Source organism: Drosophila montana, unplaced genomic scaffold (genome assembly GCF_035044405.1).
Source record: "Drosophila montana isolate Dmon_TW-CO22-7 unplaced genomic scaffold, ASM3504440v1 contig_3733_1, whole genome shotgun sequence".
Lineage (NCBI taxonomy): Eukaryota > Metazoa > Arthropoda > Insecta > Diptera > Drosophilidae > Drosophila > Drosophila montana.
This window is the reverse complement of record NW_026998620.1, coordinates 6,744,898-6,765,077: the sequence shown is the minus strand read 5'-3', so window position 1 is coordinate 6,765,077 and position 20,180 is coordinate 6,744,898. Positions and strand designations below refer to the sequence as shown.

At 42.0% G+C, this 20,180-nt stretch overlaps 6 protein-coding genes across 6 annotated transcripts in view; 2 read left to right on the top strand and 4 right to left on the bottom strand.

Annotated features, from left to right (window-relative positions):
- Window positions 1–108: 108 nt before the first annotated feature.
- On the bottom strand, window positions 109–2,698 carry Aptx (aprataxin). Its single transcript, XM_064694906.1, has 5 exons — window positions 2,514–2,698; window positions 2,230–2,455; window positions 2,019–2,167; window positions 1,554–1,724; window positions 109–1,497 (listed from the first exon to the last, which is right to left on the bottom strand). Exons 1-5 carry the CDS (start codon window positions 2,664–2,666, stop codon window positions 109–111), a joined length of 2,088 nt encoding a protein of 695 aa, XP_064550976.1. The 5' UTR covers window positions 2,667–2,698.
- A 303-nt stretch (window positions 2,699–3,001) lies between these two features.
- Window positions 3,002–20,180, top strand: part of Ino80 (chromatin-remodeling ATPase INO80) — a 43,547-nt gene continuing 26,368 nt past the window's right edge. Inside the window, exons 1-9 of the mRNA XM_064693163.1 lie at window positions 3,002–3,076; window positions 3,187–3,570; window positions 3,631–3,824; window positions 3,880–6,065; window positions 6,120–6,260; window positions 6,327–6,504; window positions 7,159–7,532; window positions 7,601–7,862; window positions 7,924–8,091. Of these exons, the coding sequence (XP_064549233.1) occupies window positions 3,297–3,570; window positions 3,631–3,824; window positions 3,880–6,065; window positions 6,120–6,260; window positions 6,327–6,504; window positions 7,159–7,532; window positions 7,601–7,862; window positions 7,924–8,091 (3,777 nt within the window). The 5' untranslated portion in view covers window positions 3,002–3,076; window positions 3,187–3,296. The remainder of the gene's footprint in view (window positions 3,077–3,186; window positions 3,571–3,630; window positions 3,825–3,879; window positions 6,066–6,119; window positions 6,261–6,326; window positions 6,505–7,158; window positions 7,533–7,600; window positions 7,863–7,923; window positions 8,092–20,180) is intronic.
- On the top strand, window positions 8,399–9,429 carry LOC135436242 (uncharacterized). Its single transcript, XM_064693786.1, has one exon. It carries the CDS (start codon window positions 8,499–8,501, stop codon window positions 9,348–9,350), a length of 852 nt encoding a protein of 283 aa, XP_064549856.1. The 5' UTR covers window positions 8,399–8,498; the 3' UTR covers window positions 9,351–9,429.
- LOC135436789 (putative serine protease K12H4.7) lies at window positions 11,552–13,464 on the bottom strand. The gene is made up of 6 exons (XM_064694510.1): window positions 13,208–13,464; window positions 12,969–13,150; window positions 12,668–12,900; window positions 12,358–12,589; window positions 12,127–12,302; window positions 11,552–12,062 (listed from the first exon to the last, which is right to left on the bottom strand). The coding sequence occupies exons 1-6, from the start codon at window positions 13,445–13,447 to the stop codon at window positions 11,662–11,664; spliced, it is 1,464 nt and encodes a 487-aa protein (XP_064550580.1). The 5' UTR covers window positions 13,448–13,464; the 3' UTR covers window positions 11,552–11,661.
- Window positions 14,931–16,699, bottom strand: LOC135436728 (thymus-specific serine protease). The gene is made up of 5 exons (XM_064694423.1): window positions 16,463–16,699; window positions 16,221–16,402; window positions 15,696–16,163; window positions 15,475–15,641; window positions 14,931–15,413 (listed from the first exon to the last, which is right to left on the bottom strand). The coding sequence occupies exons 1-5, from the start codon at window positions 16,682–16,684 to the stop codon at window positions 15,016–15,018; spliced, it is 1,437 nt and encodes a 478-aa protein (XP_064550493.1). The 5' UTR covers window positions 16,685–16,699; the 3' UTR covers window positions 14,931–15,015.
- LOC135436792 (putative serine protease K12H4.7) lies at window positions 18,044–20,103 on the bottom strand. Its single transcript, XM_064694512.1, has 7 exons — window positions 19,804–20,103; window positions 19,551–19,732; window positions 19,256–19,491; window positions 18,957–19,188; window positions 18,726–18,898; window positions 18,371–18,661; window positions 18,044–18,311 (listed from the first exon to the last, which is right to left on the bottom strand). Exons 1-7 carry the CDS (start codon window positions 20,011–20,013, stop codon window positions 18,205–18,207), a joined length of 1,431 nt encoding a protein of 476 aa, XP_064550582.1. The 5' UTR covers window positions 20,014–20,103; the 3' UTR covers window positions 18,044–18,204.

The window sequence follows — 20,180 nt, the reverse complement described above, 5'->3', positions numbered from 1 at the left end:
ATATTTATAGCAAGATTTTATGTATACATATACACATATATGTATACTGTAATAGATGAGAGCTAACATATCCAGAAAGTTTGTAGTATCACTGGATGCTTGCAATCCTTATGACTTTTGAGGATTTTCGTTTTGTTTCTTAACAAATTTTTTCTTAAATGGGTTTCCTTTGCCTTTGCGCTGATTGCCTTGATCTTCAGAAATAGGGTTGCAAATATTAACAGATGGATGTATCGGACCCATACTTTGCTGAGACTCGGGCTTTGCATTAGGCTTATTCAACATTGCTTGATTTTGTTGAATATTCAAGGTTTCCGTGTTTTGGGCTTGGTTATGTTGAGGTTTTGGATTGAATTTGGGTCGGACTTGCATGGCGTTAGATGTGTGATTACTTGGGCCAGATCCAAAGCTGTTTTGTGTCTGGTTATGTCGAGGTGCAGAACTACCTTGTTCCATACTTGTTGACTGCTTAACCGTATTGAATCGGGGTCGAGTCTGGTGATGTTGCCCATTAGGTGGTACGAAATTGTTGGAATTAACCTTGGAAAAATTTGGTCTATACATATTAAATCGAGGGTCCTGCCCATTGGGATGCCTGTTAAAATTTAAATTGGCATTGGCTTGTTGTAGATTAGATCCGGAATTCGGAAAATTTATACGCGGGCTGGAGTTCGGCCGTGGCCCATTTGCAGCCTGCTGATTGAATTGTCTAAATTCGGGCGGTTGATAATTGGAATTTGCATTCTGGCCAGGAATGAAGTTTACGTAACCCTGCTGCGGGTGATACGGGCCACCTCCACCTTTCTTATAATGTGTATTCTGATAGGTATTTGAATTTGGGGCCGGTTGCTGTAGATCAGTCGGTTGCTGTCCCATGTTTTTGCGCCAGTTTTCTATTTGCCTGTCTGGTTTCGAGTTTGTAGCACTTCTCGAATAGCTTGGCTGCAGTCCAGCATTTTGACTCTCCTTAGTTATCTGCGACGTTGACTCGTTTATGGCTTGAGGAGCATCAACTAGCTCTTGCTTGGGGTTCACCTCCAATTTAGCTTCGTCTAGCAAGCGAGTTACGTTTTCCACTTGCTGTTTTATTTTGAGTTCAACTTCTCGCTTCTTCCAATGCTCAAACAAGTGGCATTTTAATGCTACCAAACTCTCGCTTTCAAAATCGCATTGATTGCAGCGTAATAGCTTAGTGTTGCGTAATGCCTCAGTCTTTTCAGCAGACATTGGCTCAATGGAGCCCTGTACACGGAGCAGGGCGTAAACAGCCTGGTAAGTGAGGAACACGTCAGTGTTGAAGCTGTTCCAATGCTTCACGCGTCGCATAGACTCCGAGTAGAAATCATTTGATATGACATGCATAGCGATTCGGTTCATGAATGCGTCAATTTTGAATCCAATTAGAAAGTAGCTGGAGGGCACGTATTTCTGCTGTTCAATTATCTGAGTGGCCAGATCCATCATATGATCCAGGAGCGGCAAGTGCTCCCGGGTCAGCTAAATAGCGCTAAAAATATTATCATAGCAACAGATTAATATATTCACAGACTTACAGCACAAACATTCGGTATATCTTCCTTGGGGACAACCAGAAAATGATATTGCGCCTTTGGATAAGCATCCTTCATTACCAACGCTAGATCAGTTTCTATTAGTTGTCCCTTGCCTTGTTGCATCTGGTATGTCAAGTTGTTTCTATAAACTTCGTTTGGTTTTCCCATTTGGAATCATCTAATTTTAGGAATTCACCGAAAACTAAAAAATGGTCTATATAAGCTTACACACATTTATGCACACGAACATATATATATGTGTACAATGGCAGAAATTAGTATTTAAAAGTAATGAAACAATTGGAATCGGCACCTAAAATGATTGAAAATACTGGACAACAGTGTTGAATAAACCTCACAGCTGGTTTTCACACACGAACACAACACACACACACGCATTTAAGAAAATGCTTGCGCAGATATGGACACGGTCTATTATTGCAATCTATTTGTTTACAGTCTTCAGTGCTCCTGTAAGTGTTCCTTGAGCAATGGCATGTTTTTGGCAACAAACGTACACTGATTGCACGTTAAGGGCCTTGCAAGCAGATCGTCAACTATATCTTTGGGCAAACATTGTATGTGGCCTTCGTTGCTTAGCTGTGCATAGAGTGCTGCAATTACAGAAGCAATAAACACTCTTATTTAAAGTCATTTTGGTGTTTCGCCAACTTACTTTCGTATGGTATAAAGAGCGACGTATTAAAGCTATTCCAGTGTTTTTTTGTCTTTAAGCAACTTGAGACAAAATCCTTTGAAATGACGTGCAAATGCAACCGTTGCATGCTCGGCTGTGCATGGAAACCAATTTGAAAACTCTCAAAATTTTCGCCGCGTATTTCAATGATATTGTGGGCCAGCAGATGCAGCTCCTCCAGCAATGGCAAATGTTTCTTGCTTAACTAAACATTGTAAATCAAAATGTGTTTTTAAATAAATTTGTGTACGCCTTACTATTACCTGAAAAATACTAGCAATATCCTCCTTGGGCAGAACGAGGTAGTGATGGCGTGCCTTTGGGTATTTATCGGCTATGACAACAGCTATGTCTGTTGTTATAATTAAATTAATAGGATCTAATAAGGATTTGATAAGCCCGGTTTGCCAATACATTTTCACAGCTGATTTGCTTGGCTGTCCCGGTTTCTGCAGTGTTGATAAATGTCCAGATGTGGTGCTGTCAGTGGTGCAAAGCGCATATGTGAGCACAATGATGCGTGCGTCAGACGCGCTTTGGTTTGCTTACCGATTAAGTACACAATTGTAACTATGAGTTCAATAAAATATATTATTAAAAATTAGAATTAAATACATGATTTACATAAACCTAACATATATCGAATTATTCACTCCGTGACATAGTACTCGTTTTATTTAAATGGATTGTCCAGCACTGTATCCACAGCGCATGCAACCCTGCACGCAACCCTGCAGCAACAACAATGAACTACAAGAGTCGAGAAGAATATTATTTGTTTGGTCGTCTAAATGTGCTTGTGTGCAGCGTGTGGGCAAGTAAAAAAGTGTGTACCGCAACATACGGTCAGCCGTGCATTTTTTACGCAACGCGTGCGCAATTTTCTCTATTATGTGATACTTTTTAATTGGAAATCATTCGAATCTCATTTTGAAGCATCCAGTGCAGCGCCAAGCTAACGGAAATTTGCATCTGGAAGTCGAAAGCCTGCCATCTAAAGTTTGCAAAAAAAAAAGATTACGCAAAGCAAATAAATCGTACGAAACATGGCGAAAGCTACAGAATTAAAGCCACGCCTCATGGCCGAACCGTTGCACATACAGAGACTCGAGGCAGCATTAAATATGCGTCCGTTTATGGAGATGGCTCGCCAGGCACTCAAGCAGCCATTGAGCAGTGAAAGCGGTGAAGATACTGCTACCGAGGTTGAGTGTAGCCAGGAGGCCTGCATTGATTCTGACGACTCCTCCACTAGGGTGGGCGTGGTAAGGATGAAATTAAAAAAGAAACGCCGCAACCGTCTCCTGGGCAGCAAAGAGGGTAATCGTAGTTGTATAAAGGTAATGTTTTTACGTGGATTCTAATTTTTCACCTTTACAGAGCGACAGAGCGTCAAGACGCAGATATACAATTTTAATGATCTGACCAGCGATCGGGAATGGCTCTACGATATAATACTTAGCGACACGGAGAGCGAGGAGCAGGTAAGCGATGAGGATGAATACATTAATCAAATGCTTCTCGAGCATCTGCAAGAACAACGCCAGCGGAAGAACTACTACAAGAAGGCCACAGTATGTATATGAACTTAGTGCCAATTTCCTCTATATATAACTATTTGCATTAAAGAACGCTCAATATGCCTATTATGGCAGTGGCCTACTGTCCAATCATGACGTTTATGCTGAACGCCAGCAGGCAACAGTTGGCGTGCGCAAGCGACGGCGTCGCACCAAGCAGGAGATACTCTTGGCACGTTTGGCTGAGGCGCAGGCGGGGCCCAAACCTGTTAAACAGCGACGACGCGGGCGCAAGAAGCGCACGACATTAGACTCGCCGGAATCTGGCGAGGTGCCGCCCTCGGAGCTGGGCAAATACAGTTTTGGTGACACGCTGCCCGCCAACGATGAGGATGATGAGGATAACGGTGAGGTGGATTACAAGCGAGAACTGGCCAACCTGGCTCTAGACTTTCCAGAGGAGGACGAAGAAATCGAAGAGGAGGTGGATGTAGTAGGCGCGGCCGATGGTCAAGTGACACGTGTTCGTCGTCGTCGCAAGAATCCCGAAGTATTGGCTGCACGCCGTCGCCGCATCTGGCAAATAATGTCCAAAAAGGAGTCTGGCCGGCTGCAGCGCATTAAGAGCAACAACCACAAAGAGATGCTGGCCAACTGCAAGCGCGTGGCTGGGATGTGCGCAAAAGTTGTGCGCCAGCGTGCACTCAACTCGCAGCGTATCATGAAGGAAACTGTGTGGCGTGCCAAGCGTCTTACTCGTGAAATGCTCACCTATTGGAAGCGTTATGAGCGGGTAGAGCGCGACCAGCGTCGCAAACAGGAACGCGAGGCCGAGGAGCAACGCAAACAAGATGTGGAGCTCATCGAGGTGAAGCGCCAGCAGCGCAAACTTAACTTCTTAATTACCCAAACGGAGCTATACGCTCACTTTATGTCCAAGAAACTCGGCCAGGGAACTGAGGCGGATCAGCTGCGCATACTCAGCCAACTGGACGAGGAGCATAACGCGCGTCTGGCAGCCCACGATGATTACGACGCAGGCGAAATGAAGCAGCTGGCGCAGGCCAATGCGGAGGCAGCGTTGCAGCGCGATTTGGACAAAACACGCGCCTTTGATGTACCCTTTAAGAAGGAGCAGATAATGGAACAGCTGCAGGAGCTACATCAGCCCCAGCTGGAGCGTGAACAAATGAAGGATCTGCCGCAACCCAATATGTTTAAGGGCACACTAAAAGGCTATCAAATCAAGGGCATGACTTGGCTGGCTAATATCTACGACCAAGGGATCAGTGGAATTCTGGCCGATGAGATGGGCCTAGGAAAGACTGTGCAATCGATTGCGTTTCTATGCCACATTGCGGAGCATTACGGAGTGTGGGGCCCGTTTCTGGTTATCTCGCCCGCCTCGACCCTGCATAACTGGCAGCAGGAGATGGCACGTTTTGTGCCCGACTTCAATGTGGTGCCCTACTGGGGATCACCCAATGAGCGCAAAATTTTGCGCCAGTTCTGGGAGCAAAAGCACCTGCACACACGTGAGGCCAGCTTCCACGTGGTGATTACTTCGTACCAGCTGGTTGTCAGCGACTACAAGTATTTTAATCGCATTAAGTGGCAGTACATGGTGCTGGACGAGGCACAAGCCATCAAGAGTGCCGCCTCACAGCGCTGGAAGCTCTTGCTAGGCTTCAATTGTCGCAATCGTTTGCTGCTAAGTGGCACGCCCATTCAGAATAGCATGGCTGAGCTGTGGGCGTTACTGCACTTCATAATGCCCACGCTGTTTGATTCGCATGACGAATTTAACGAGTGGTTTTCCAAGGACATTGAATCGCATGCGGAGAACAAGACGGGCATAGACGAGCGTCAAATATCTCGCCTGCACATGATACTGAAGCCTTTTATGCTGCGGCGCATTAAGAAAGATGTGGAGAACGAACTGTCCGATAAGATTGAGATTATGGTATATTGCCCGCTGACAATACGTCAGAAGCTGCTTTACAGGGCGCTAAAGCAAAAAATTCGCATCGAGGATCTGCTACATGTTGCCCAAGGCGGATCGTCAAGTTCTGCGTCAGCGGATGGCTCTATTTTGGATCGTAACTTTACCTCGAACCTCATGAATCTTGTCATGCAGTTCCGCAAAGTCTGCAATCACCCGGAGCTCTTTGAAAGGCGAGATGCAAAGAGTCCATTCAGCATGCGCTGCGCCGAGTTTGTTCTACCGCGCTTGGTCTTTAATGATGGTCTGCTTCACAGCGCTCTACCGAGTCGCAGGCACCTCCTGTATAACCGGTTAGTAGTTGTCGATCGTGGACTTGCATTTCATTTCATAATATACTTCTACAGCTTCAACATATTCAAGGCGGCGCACATGCAAGGATCCCTATTCGATGATGTGCACGTTAATAGTTGCTTCGGTTTTACCCGTCTGTGTGACTTATCCTTGTCCGACATGGAGGATGTGACCTGGCACGGACTTATCGATTTGTGAGCATTCAATTTGTAAAAATATGTTTTTTATTCCCACTTTTTACTACTGATTTGATTTCGCAGTTTGTTGCACTATCGTCGCGTGCTTGCCAGGCAACCACTACTTTCCTATCGTCGTCAGTGGTGGCCATATCAACGTGCTCCACGTTACCAACTATTAGAACCAGTTCTGGAGAGCAAACTTGTGCCGGATTACTTACTTCCAAACAGTGTGCTAAGGGAATTCATTTTTACAGCAATGGTAAGTTTTCATTTACGTATTTGTTGAATGGTAAACATAATTTTGTAAAAATTATTCAGTGTTTGCTTATAATGGAATTGAGCATCAAGTATGCCTTATGTAAAAACTAAAAGACACCTATGATTCAGCATCGTCAGCTTCTATTTCCACTTGTACATATAAAGTCGTCGCTCTCAGAGACTTTTGTCGCTGAAATAATACGTGTATAAAATGGTACTCCGCTTATAAGCTATAAATATTTTTGTTCAACATCAGCAGTCTTGTCAATTAAAGCATGTCCGTCTGCCCGTCTGCCATGCTCGCCTCAGAGATCACAAAACAATTGTCAAATTTGGAACATATGTTTATTTCAAATTATTAATAGATCGTACTGTTTCCTGAAAGCGATAATTATCGATTGCCAAATTTTTTGATTAAATCTGAAAGATAAATAGAGCGAAAAGCAACAAAAATAAAAAATGTGTATCGTATACTCAACAAAAATTTTTTTTTTATATTTGGTATGCCATATCTGCAAAGTCCTTAAAACTGATAACGATAAGCACAGCAGTTAGTATACATTGAGCATGTATGTAATAGCTATGTGTATCTATTCAGCCATTTACGTGTAGAAATATGTTGACTTTCTTTTTGATTCCTTCTGTTGATTTGCAGACATCTCGCGAGAGCAGCGTTTATGCTTTTGGGGATTATATCACTGTCAACATGCAGGAAACGATCGAGCATCGTGTGACACGCTCCAAGATACTCAAGGAGAAAGCTGGACTCATCGAGACGCTCGTTGATGCTGATAGTCAATCGGAGACGAAGGCAGAGCCGAGTATAAACCAGGAGCTGGAACTGGAATCTGTAGAGGTGCAGACGAAATCGAATACTAAGAGCGATGTCAAGATGACTACGTTGCATTTGCTGCCCGAGTTCCCGCATCGTCCGCGCAAGCCGCAACGCTATCAATGCGAACCGTTGCAGATGCCACGATTCCTCTATGGGCTGGGTCAGCGTGTTCAGGCCGTCGATAGGCATTTATAGTGAGTAGCAATATTTGAACGTCAATGTATGTAAATTCAACTAATGCCTGACAACTTCTGTTTGATAGTTGCGAAAGTCGCGCCGCTGCCTGGACGCATATTCGCCACCTGCAGTGCGAAAATAGCGTGGGCAGAGAGCTTGTGGGCACTGGCTTGGCGCTGTGCAAGCCGCGCAGCGGCTGGTCGTCGATTGTGGTCCCTGATAAGGAGACACTCATAACGGATGCGGGCAAACTGTTTGTGCTGGACAGTCTACTAACGCGCCTCAAGGCCGAGGGTCACCGTGTGCTCATCTACTCACAAATGACCAAAATGATTGATCTACTAGAGGTGCCTCCAATACATAGCAAATACTTTAAATTTATGCTCATGCTTGCTTCTCTTTTTTAAGGAGTATATGTGGCATCGCAAACATCGTTATATGCGCCTCGATGGATCTAGCAAGATTTCAGCTCGTCGCGACATGGTCGCTGATTTCCAAACCCGTGCCGATATATTTGTTTTTCTACTTTCGACGCGCGCCGGTGGCTTGGGTATTAATTTGACAGCAGCCGATACGGTAAGTCAAGCTATTGCTTAAAAATAATACAAATTAACTCGAAGTGTGGCGAAGATAAAATAACGTTGTTTAGATATAAACTAGCTACCTAGTTAGGAATACATTAGAGGTAAGAGACTAGACAGGCACATAGATGGAACAACATGACTGACTTGCTAACTATATCATATATATAATATATTAATGTATCAGCTGGTGGAACTATAGGTAGTTTGGGAGCTAACATAAAGTATACGTTTCTCTAGCACTGTTGCTTTCACTTATTTGTCAACCAGAGATGATGTTTTCCATAGGTTTGAGCTTCATTTTAAAACGAGAATCGAGAATCGGCAGCAAAACTTAAAAATATAATACTTTCCAGTGTTTAAAAGAAACAAAATTGATAAGTTACTTTCGACGAGAATCAAATGGAATTCTTGCACAAAAAATACTTAGAGGCAACAGCCACAAGCAACTCACTTAAATTAGCCCGCCTTGAAGCTAATTTGGTGCCATTTAAATCGAAAAGGACTCCAATGTTGGCCCAAAAGTCAACAGAAATAAATGACTCAGGGAAGCATAATGGGCTGGATCGCGAGGTCGACTCAACAAAAACAATCATTGCGAAAACTAAAAACAATGATGAAAAGTTGCTGACGATCATCAAAAACAATAAGACGCGACTTAGGAAGCTATACAAGGAGCTCGAGCTGAACACATCTGATGAGCCTTCTGGCAAGAGAGAGAATTGTGTTCTGCATGTAAACTACAAAGAACAAGAGGCGGCACTGGTTTGTCAGGTGAGCACGGCCAATCTGGTTGCACTAAAGCAGCGATTGTCCAAGGTGCTGCTGAAATATAAATCACGCTTTCGCCCTGTGCACAGTGAGCCGGGTCTCTTTAAGCAAATGGGCCTCATCCATGTGCTTATGCCCTGCAAGACTGCAATAGACTTTGCTAGCTTGGAGGAGCAGCTGCATCGCGATGCGCTCTCTTGCCAGGCTGAAGGCTGCAAGATTGTCAGCATTGAAATGGGCGCCCTATGCTTTCGGTGCCAACCGGAGGGTATACCAGAGGTGTCTGCAAAGCTCAGGCTGTGCGGCTACAAGCCACTGCTTACAGAAATTGGATACTATTTCACTGAGCCGCTGGAGAAGTTGACTGCGGCGCAAATGCGGCGCTATTCGCAGTTCCTCAAGGCGCTGCAGGCAGACGCGGATATTGTGAAGATCTATGACAATGTGCAGAACTCCGTGGTACACTCCATGTACACCGGCTGAATTGGCAGCTGGCAAATTTATGTGTGGGCGATGAATAAAGGGGCAGCTTCTTTTTGCCGGGGCTTGTTTCTTGTATCCATTTGCTCGACTACTTGTTTATGCAATGCGCGGTCGTCGGCATCGCCCGAGCACTTTTCGCCATGATTTACACATTGTGATCTTTATCGCAACAATGACACTGCCAAGGCAGCCACCACAAATTCTCAGCCAAAAGGATGCAATACTTACCATGTGTGTGTGTATGTGTGTCGCTTCGATTTGCTGTGATTTCTGTCTGTGACTTTGGCTGCTGGGCTTCGTGTGAACTTTTTCGCCTGGTTCCTAAATCATTTTGTCACTGATTTTGATTTGTTATTTGCGCTGGCCGCCAAGTAATTCGGTATTTGTCTTTTCGTCCATTTTATTGTTTGGTTCTCAGGCTCGAAATTGTTCGCCCAAGTCGTTGTTGACTAATTCCCTGGCATTTCGGCATGGCATGGTCTTTTCATCGGCTCTTTGAGTGGCTCATCGCAAGCGGCGAATAATCTTTTGTATTACCCTGCATCCTTTCGAACTCGTTTAAAAGGCATGACAAACTTGTTCAAATATGTATTACATTCGCGACCGAATTTAGTATATATTCAGTGAACTCTCCCAACGGATTATTAGGTCATTAGGGGAACACCCTTTTTTTGGGCGGACATTTAAATAGACAAAAGCTACCTGACCGTCGCGTTCCATCCAAAAGACTTCACTGTATATATTTTTGAACAGACTGAGAAGCTGAACCGTTATGTCTAAAAAATATTAAAGATTTTAGGCAACTGACCCAGTTTTCCAAAAACTAGAATTCATTTTTCTGCTTTTTTTCTTATGTACCTATATCAAACATATCGACAACAAATTAGAATTTCTGTTTTGGTATTGAATATATTTTACTTGACGGACTCTAAGTACAGGGTATCTCCTTGTCGAGATTCCTTGAGATTGTGATGAGAACTGTGTCGTTAGGGAACCTGATCGCAATTATTTAGATTGGTGAATTTGAATTTAAAGCGAACCGGTTTAAGCCTGGAACTCCGTGTTAAATATATTACATATATTTTTATTTACCATGAATCGGATAAGTTAAAAAACAAAGACGGATGAGGTTCTTATTAAATTTAGTTTAAAATATAGAAATAGTATCATTTATTGACTAAGCAGCAAATAGCACATGAAAACCAAGCGAAGCCACACAGAACAATAAAGTGAAAATCGTTTGTGTTGTTTTCAATTAAATTACTGAAAGGCCAACGTAATGTGTGAGAAATGCAAGTTCAAGCCCAAAAGTATTCGCTGTTCGTGTCGTTGGCGCATACCAATATAATTTGACCAAAAAGCCACTCAACACTTTGGCATTGTACTGTACGCTAACGGAAATCGTTGAGGGCCCAGAAAATTGAACCAGTTACATTTTAAATGATATGAAATCAGCTCATTAATTGTGTTTGTATGCCATTTATAAACAAATTCAATTTGTTTGTAGCGCAATGTTCATTCTTAAGAATCATTATCATGCGCGTCTTGCTTTTGGCTGCCATCAAGATTTATGACATTTTCGAAATCGTAGCAATGTCTTTCAATAGCCGCAGTCTGTTGCCATCTTTTGATAGACCATCGTATTTGGTATGCTGCACACGTACCTAAATTTAGTGCAATTCATTGGGTGTATACATTTTTGGCTTTTTAACGCTGTCTCGCATGCCATATATTCGGACTTTTTCTGTACATCGGACGGGAAGTAAACGTGATGGACTGTCCAGCTGGTCACACCCTTTAACCAATATTTTGATGGATTTATTTGCCGGAAAAAGTTTTAGTCGAATTACTCTTTAATTAAATGGTTTTTGAAAGCAACAAATTTCTTTAAAATTCTTGGAGAAATTTCTGTGAATGCCTTAGTTGATAGCACTCAAAATGTTGTAGACAATTGCATCAAATTCTAAGCTTAGTTTTTAATCGGCACGATTAAATCGCGTCTCAAATGGCATTTTGCATGTCTTTATAAATTAGTTGTGGTCCATACTAAATGTTGCATGCGTGGAGGGTTTCCATGAATTTTGATGAATTTGTTATGTGTTTATTGGAGATGTTTAAATTATCTGTTTCGTTTTAATTATTTGTTAGTAGGACTTGTGGGCCCAAACATATAAGATCTAACAGATTGCTTATTATTAAACTTTGAGTAAATATTGGTTTTATTAATTATAAATTCATCTCTTAAACAAATAAAAAATATATATATATGTATATAACAATTAATATAAGGTAAAATTAAAAATATATAGAGTTAGGCAAGCCACTCGCGAACTAGTTTAACCAATCGCTCCTTGGCGGCGCGAAGTCCAGGACTGTCCGTGGCACTGATTGAGCCCGAATCGGAGCAGTGTGAGGCTTGGGGAATAATGGTGGCGTTTTGTGCCAGGCCAGCGCCAACTTTGCTCCATGGATCCAGTCCACCCTGAGTCATGTAAACGTTCTCGACAGCCGGATCCACACCGCCATACTTCTTGTTTGTGGCCCTGATATACCTCTCGATTCTCGCTGACGAGTAACCTGAGCCAAAAACATCGCGACAGGTATCGGTGTACAGAGTGGCCGGGAAAGAAGAGCCGAATGGTTGAGTTGTGCTCCCAGAGGACTGAAACCAGCCGAATTCTCTGCATGTTTGATAGAACCAGGCAAGACCAGCTAAGAGAAGAAATGATTTACTTTTCAGGTTCTTGGTTAATTTGTCATAATTATCTCTACTCACAACCATCGTAGTTGTCCATTGACCATTTGTAATAGGCAACAGTTCCCTTATACCGGGTATTAACGCATGTTGGGTAATTGAGACGCCACTGTACGAATTTAGATACTGCTACAGCATCGTCGGGATCAAAGCTCCGAAGAACGGAGCAATATTGGGCCAAGTCGTAGTTTTCGGGTCTGCGTAGAAAGAAGATCATATAGCTGGCAAATATTTTGGATGTTTTATAGTTACTTTTGGTACTGGGCAATGCCAGCAAAAACATTTGCAATCGTGCTAAATATTTGCCACTGATCCTGCTCGTCGTTCTCGTCAAAGTCGTCACAAAGGTTTAAAATCTTCTTGGCCTCAGTGCCATTGCCGCTCGCAAACAATTTCTCATATTGGGACGTGGCATTGTCGATAATGTTGTAGCAATAGTCTCCTCCCAATTCCCTGTATGCTTGGCCAACAACTTGCATGTAATCTGGAACAGAAGAGGCAGCGGAATTGTTACATACCTAACGTAGCTAGTAACAGGCAAATTTGGGGCTGTTAAATTCACCTTTAAAGTCTACTTTGGCCTCTAATGGAGCACTGGACGCCCAACTGCCAACGATTACGTCGGGGTACAATAGCTTAAGCCAAACGGCCATAGTTGCAGAGTAAGAACAACCAGATATAACTACTTTCGAGTCCTTGTACTTGTCCTCCGTTTTAAGAACGTTGATAACATTAACCACATCGGCCAAAGCTTGTTCCACACTTTGATATTTGAGGTTGGCAGTTGACAAGGGTCTGTGGGTTGAAAGAACTAAGTTAATATGGGTCGCTGAGGTATTAAGATTGAGAGTCGAGAAATTTACTTAATGGGAATGCTTTCTCCGAAAAATCGATGTTCAGTGTAGACCAGAGATCCATTGTGCTCGCGTGCGATGTCCACCCATAGACCTGATGTTATGGCGCTAGGTTCAATCTGCCATTCTCCGCCTAGGTATATGAAGATTGGAGAACCATCTACGAAGTAGTCCTCGTTAATCAGTACACGCTAAAAAAAAGGTTCTTAAGGACCATTGTCTTTCAGGAGATTATAAAAAGTACTTACATCGTACCACACTTCCTCATTTGAGTCGTTAAAGTTGTCCAATTTTTGGAGAATCCAGCGCGTCTCCACATTTGATCGCTTGGTGCCGACCTGCCCTGGTGGTGGTCCACGGTAAAGCTCCCTGAGTGTTTGTACAAATGCTGGTATTTCTACGTCAGCCGAACCCACGGAGTCTCCGAGACTTGCTGCAAAAGCAAGAGGTATGAGCACTGACAGAACTATTTTGATGTACTTCAGCATGATGGATAGTTCGCTGTTTTGCGAATAGTTTCCTACCTCAATACGCCGACTATTTATTCAAAAAATTGGTCTGTTTCCGTGCTTTTGTTGATAACTGTTAATTAAAAGTCAATATTTACAAATAATTTGGTCTTAAGCTTCAATTTAATAACACTGATAAGTTCAAGTAGTTTCTGTGTCACGTTGTCTAATATTTCCCAAGTTCTTATAGACTTTATAAGCTGTATCAGTTGCATTTTTATATAGATGGCTTACGACACTTTCGTAATCGATTGCCATTTAAAATCAGTACCGACTTATAATTGTAAAAATGTTAATATTTGTTTTTGTTACTGCGAAATAATATTTGTCACTTACATTTTTGTATACCCCCCCCCCCCCCCCCTGGTACCCCCAAACATTAATTAACAATACCCTTGCAATAGGTATATACACCCTTTTAAATACAATATCTAAGCCGCGATAAAGCTCTGACCGTTAACACCGGAGACATTCAAGTAGCCACTTTGCATGATAGGAAAGTTGCAAAGAAAAAGTTGTCCATACAAATTAATTTTAATTTAATTCCCGACCCCGACCGATCATTCCTATAGTAATGTGTAATGTAATGTGTCCTTCTGTGCATTAACTTTATCATGCCAAATTATAATATCATCTACCAGGGTGTAAAAACAAATTTTAAGTTAATATTTGAGGTAATATAACTTAAATTACACCAATGCCCATACAAGCTTTAACCCGCATTTTCTACCAAGGGTAGATGGTTTGTCTTTAGCGAGTTTTCTTAAAGAAAGTTTGGAATGATTTTCATGAAACCATTTTCACCTGTTTTACACTGTTCCAAAGCCTTACATTGCATAAGATAACTAGACTAACGCTTTAGCATTCCAAATCTTTTAGTTTGCGGGTTTGCATTGATCACCATTCAATAAAGATTATTTTTATTCATATGCTTAGGTATAAATCTGATATTGATGAGTTGTTTTTTCATATATCGTAACTAATGAGTTTTGCCAGGATATTTTGAAAATCAATGTATAACAATTTGTAAAATCCAGTTTCTAGTCCCGCATTCTTTATTAAGAACATATATGGGCAAACATTACACATTACACATTTTATAACATATTTTAAGAACCCTCAACACGGGCATCGACAAGGTGAAATTAAAATTTCAAGTGCTCCTGAAAGTATGCAGTACTCTAGTGGAAATTCAGAACATTCGGTTTTGTGATATTTGTGATATTACATTTTCCCTCTAACTTCGCCTTCTTCCATTTAGAACATTTTAATTACTTTTACAACCTCGTTTAATTGGGCAACTGTTTTGAGTAATTTGTAGGATTAATAGATTAGTTAGAGCCATATATCTACAAAGTTTACTTGTAGTTCAACCTAATCAATTTGCAACATTTAGATAATAAGGGAATATAACTAGATCGATCCGGTTGTAATCGTTGATAAAAATATACACATATGTCAATTTCTATGTATATAAACGTGTGGGCATAAAATTTTATTTCTGTGCCACGATAGAGGTAGCAATGTTAGAAGAATGATATTTAAAGTTAGGCCAACCATTCGCGAACTAGTTCAGCAATACGTTCCTTGGAAGCCCGCATTTCTGCGCTGTCGCTGGAGCTGATTGAATCAAAGTCCGTACAGTGGGAGGCTTTTGAAATAACCGTGGCACCCTCTGCAACACCATGACCCATGGCACTCCAAGGATCCAGTTCTCCGTGTGTCATATAGACGTTCTCAACGTTCGGTTCCAGGCCGCCAAAGTCCTCATTGGTTTGTGCGGCATTGCTTTCGACCTGTTCGTTTCCGAACTTGGAGCTGAAGACATCTTTACACATTTCAATGTAGAACGTGGCAGGGAACTTGTTGCCAAAAGGCTGATTATTTGATCGCGATGACTGATACCAGCCGTACTCGTTACAGGTCTGATAAAACCAGGGTCGAGCTATCAAAAACAAAGAATTCCAATCAATTAAAATAACACGAGTAGAAGCATTATAACTTACAGTCGTCAAAGTTCTCAATGCCCCACAGATAATACTCGACTGTTTCTTGATAGCGCGCATCGATGCAGGTTGGATAATTCCAGGCCCAATAGGCAAAGTTCGCTATGGCTGTGGCATCATCGTTAAAGCTCAGCAGAAAGTCACAATAATACTCGATATCGCCCGCGCTACATTAAATTGAATTTAAGTCCTGAATGCTTTTGTTCAAATGGCTGACTTACCTTTGTGACTGAGCTACACCTGCAAAGATATTGGAAATGCTGCCGAATAAGTTCCACATATCTAAATCGCTTTCATGATCAAAACTGCTGCATACACGCAACATGGCACGTGCTTCAGCTGCGCGTTTGTTTTCAAACATGTACTCCAGGTCGGCAATACCATTCTGAATGCGATCGTAGCACTTCTGACCACCCAGCTCAAGGAACGCTCTGCCCGCCACCTCTTTGTATTCAAAGAAATCAACCTTGGCAAGCAGCGGTGCGCTAGAAGCCCAGCCACCCACAACCAAGTCGGGATAGAGGCGCTTGAACCAAACGACCATTGTGGCCGAGTAGGAGCCGCCGGCTAGCAACACCTTCGAGTTGGTAAGCTGTGCATTCTCCGATTTAAAAGTTTCAATAAAATGGGCGACATCCGCGAGCGCCTGCTTGACATGCAAATACTGTAGGTTGTCCAAAGACATTGTCCTGTTGGCAGTTGATTTGATTTGTTAGGAGATAATCCGATATTGAATAAACACCTACTCTGTGGGCACACTCTGTCCATAATAACGATGCTCAGTGTAGATCAGCACGCCGTTGTGCTCCTTGGCCATGTCGTACCAATGACCCTGTTGTATCATCCCTGGGCTGGCCTCCCATTCTCCACCCAGAAATATGAATATGGGGCTGCCGTCGGTTTGGAATTCATCGTTAATGAAGTATCGCTAAGAGAAAAGGACAAATCTTTGAGTTATGTGTTTCAGATTTTCTGCCAGTACTCATACCATTTCGTATGTCTTCGTATTGCTTTCATCGAAGTGATCAAGTGGTTGTGTAATCCATTTTTCCTCCGCGGTGTCTGCACGTGCCACTGTCCGCTGGGGCGGACCACGATGCAGCTCTTTTAGAGTTTTTACAAAAACGGGCACATCTTTCTTCAATTTCAGGCTATGTGCCTGGCTAGCCAAAGCCACTAGCGCAAGGCTAACCAACTGAAGCAGCAGCATGTTTGTAAATGAAATTCCCAAATGACCAACGTTCAGCTTTTATGTAATCAAAGTGCAATTCAGTTTTCAATAATTTGCGATCAAGATAAAAGGCCATAAAACTAAAGTTGATAAGCGTTTGTAGTGGACTTTCAATAGAATCTTGTGATAAGACGGGATTTTCAGCAATCTAACCCATATGACGATTTATGATGTCCATTGATTGCTTTATGTATTCCGCTCTATTTACATGTATTTAATTAGTTGCCAGCCCAATTATGCGTATAACTGACCTCAGCAAAATCTATGCTACGATCTGGTAATCCCATTTGGTTAATTTGATTGACCAACAGTTGTTTAATTAATATTGGAACTATTTCGCATGCTGGTTTATTACAATTACTAGCTATATTTATAGTAGAAACTTTTAGATTGTGGTTATCGCTTTAAGAATTTTACTTTAGCCACTCGCGAACCAGTAGAACCTATACGCTCCTTTGAAGCAAGCATTTGGGCAGTGTCTTTGTCACTAATCGAACCAAAATCTGCAATGCGCATATTCTGTGAAACATAAAAAATTTGATACAGGTCATAAAAGATCACCATTAGGTAATAAACTTTCTTTTGTTCAGGATTTGATTTAATAATTCAATCAGTCAGTTAGGCGGAGTTTTTAATATATATAGGTGGACGCACCTGGCATAATGGTCATTGCAGATTAGAGTTCTACTGTGGATAGGGATCCATTGAAGCACTACTAATACATGTTGCTAAGCTCAACAGCATATTTGATCACAAATAATATCTACGTCAAGATTGAATCGCAAAAAAAGTAAACAATGTCAATACACTATTTTTAAATCGTTGGTCGAATACCTTGCGGTGCTTTATCAGCTATACAATTCAATTCATTTCCAAAGCAATTGAAGTCGAGCGATTGTTGCTCATGCGGTTTAGTCGAAGTATGTGCGGCTAAAAGCAATGTTATAATTGATATTGATAAGCTTAACAATGTGTTATACACTGTTATTAATTTGTATTTAGATTATATTCAGTTGATTGCATTCGAGAAACCCTAGGTAGTTTATTTAATTTTAGCATTCAGCATATCTCGCAGCTTATTAGAACACCAAATTTGTCAAGTAGACTCTCATATAGAAAACGGAGCTGAATAACTTTTCAGTTCTGGGATACCTTCCCACGTTTCTCCAACATATTATGAGGTATGTTTTTCAATGTTGATGTGCTAAAAATTAAATAAAGATCGGAGAATAAACTCCGAAGTTAATCATGAGATGATGGCATGATGCTGGATTCAGGGTATCTCCTCTTAACTAGAGCACTCTTTCTTGATTTTAATGAAATTCACGAAGACAAATGTATCAGCCGAGAAAGCGCTTGCTCAATATTATTTATGGGCTTGATTTATTAGTTAGTCAATTTTTAAAAAACTGCACAGTTGTATTTGGTCCCGAATGAAGAACGAACCAACTATTAGATTTTATTTTTTTTTCGAAAGAAAACTTAAATGAATCAAATATTTACTTCAGCCATTCGCGAACCAGTTCAGCAATGCGTTCTTTTGAGGCACGCATTTCAGCAGTGTCATCGGCAGTGATCGAACCGAAGTCTTTGCAGTGAGCATGTTCTGCGAATTAAATTATTTATCAAATATAATGTTTTCAATGCGTAAACTTATTAGTCCACCTGGTATAATGGTTGCTTGCTCCTCGTCCTGTATGCCCATTGCACGCCAGGGATCCAATTGGCCATGGGTTAGGTAGACATTCTGTACATTTGGGGTCAGGCCACCAAAGTATTCATTTGTTTCGGCCACACGGCTCTCGATAAAGGAATTAGTAAACTGGGCGCCATAGAGATCGGCGCACATGGTCGTGTAAAGTGCTACGGGAAACTTGGTACCGAATGGTTGAGCGCTGGATCCTGAGGTCTGATACCAGCCGTACTCGTTGCATGTCTGAAATATCCATTGACGCACTGCAAGATGATAATTTATTTGTAAGGAAATATATTTTTAACAGTGCCGCATTAAAAAGCATACTTATATTTCCGGTGTACCTTGACTCCGAAAGTACGCCAATGATGGCATCATAGCTAAGGTCGTGGCAGTTGCCACCACTCTCTTCGAATTCGCTGAGAATGTAACTGCTTACTCCAACAAGATCGGAACTTTCAGCCATGATCTTCTGGCACACGGCCTCAATGTTTCCCGCACTGTGGCATAAATGACAATAAAATAAAGACTTTTGCTCCTGTTACGAGCCATGCTCACTTATGCGTCTGTACGAGGCCAGCAAATATGTCGGAGATCTCACTAAAAAGAGTCCATGTATCCAGATCGCTGTACACATCAAAACGTTCGCAAAGCTTCAGCAGAGCCTTGACCTCAGCGCCGCGTTTGCTGGCAATCATCGCTTCCATCTCGGCAATGCCGTTCTCAATACGCTTGTAACAGGCAGAACCGCCCATTAGGGCTATGGATTCTCCTGTAATCTCCTTGTATTCTAAGCAAATAATGTGAAAGGAGATTTTCAGTAAGCTATCATTAAGCTGAGGAAGAGTAAAACGTACCCACAAAGTTCATTTTGGCAAAGAGTGGAGCACTAGAAGCCCAGCCACCTACGACCAAATCGGGGTAGGTTTTCTTGAACCAAGTGACCATCGTTGCCGAGTAGGAGCCACCGACAATTATGACTTTGGAATCACTCAAGCCCTCATAGGTAGCCTTTTGGGTGGTTATAAAGTGTGCCAGATCGGCCAAGGCCTGTTTTACATGCAAATATTGTATGTTCTCATTGGACAAGTCGCTGAAAAACATTGAGATTGATTAAAAACGATTTTTAAACTCCTTTAATTTATCACTAACGGCAGAGGATGGCTTTCGCCATAGTATCGATGTTCAGTATAGGCCAGCAGTCCATTGTGCTCCTTGGCCATATCATACATGTGTCCAGCTGTGATGCGACCTGTGCTTATCTCCCATTCTCCACCCAAGAATATGAACAAGGGTCCACCGGCTTTAAAGAATACATCGTTCAACATATATCGCTGAAGATACAAGTATATAAAAAAATAGATATAGGTTGGTTGGCACCGATTATATAACAAATGACGCATACCATTTGCCAGGTGCGTGTCTCGGACTCATTGAAGTGGTCCAACTTCTGCTCGATCCACAATGTTTGCACCTCATCTGCTCGGTTCTGGTTTGCCGGCACTGGCGGCTCCCCGTGCAGTTGGTTGAATGTCCGCTGGAAGATATTCCTATTAGCCTGTACCAGGCCCAATGCTAGCAGCACAAGAGTTACTCCGACCAGGTGGTGTGTCATCGTTGTGGGTTGGAATTCTACTGTGGCTAAGGCACCATTCGAGCACCACTAATACGTGTTGCTGAGCTCAACGGCAAATCTTATCACACACTTTTTAGGGTATTAATCTAGGTAAAACAAATCGCACTAAAAGTTGTAAATAATACTAACACATTCGTTTCAACTGT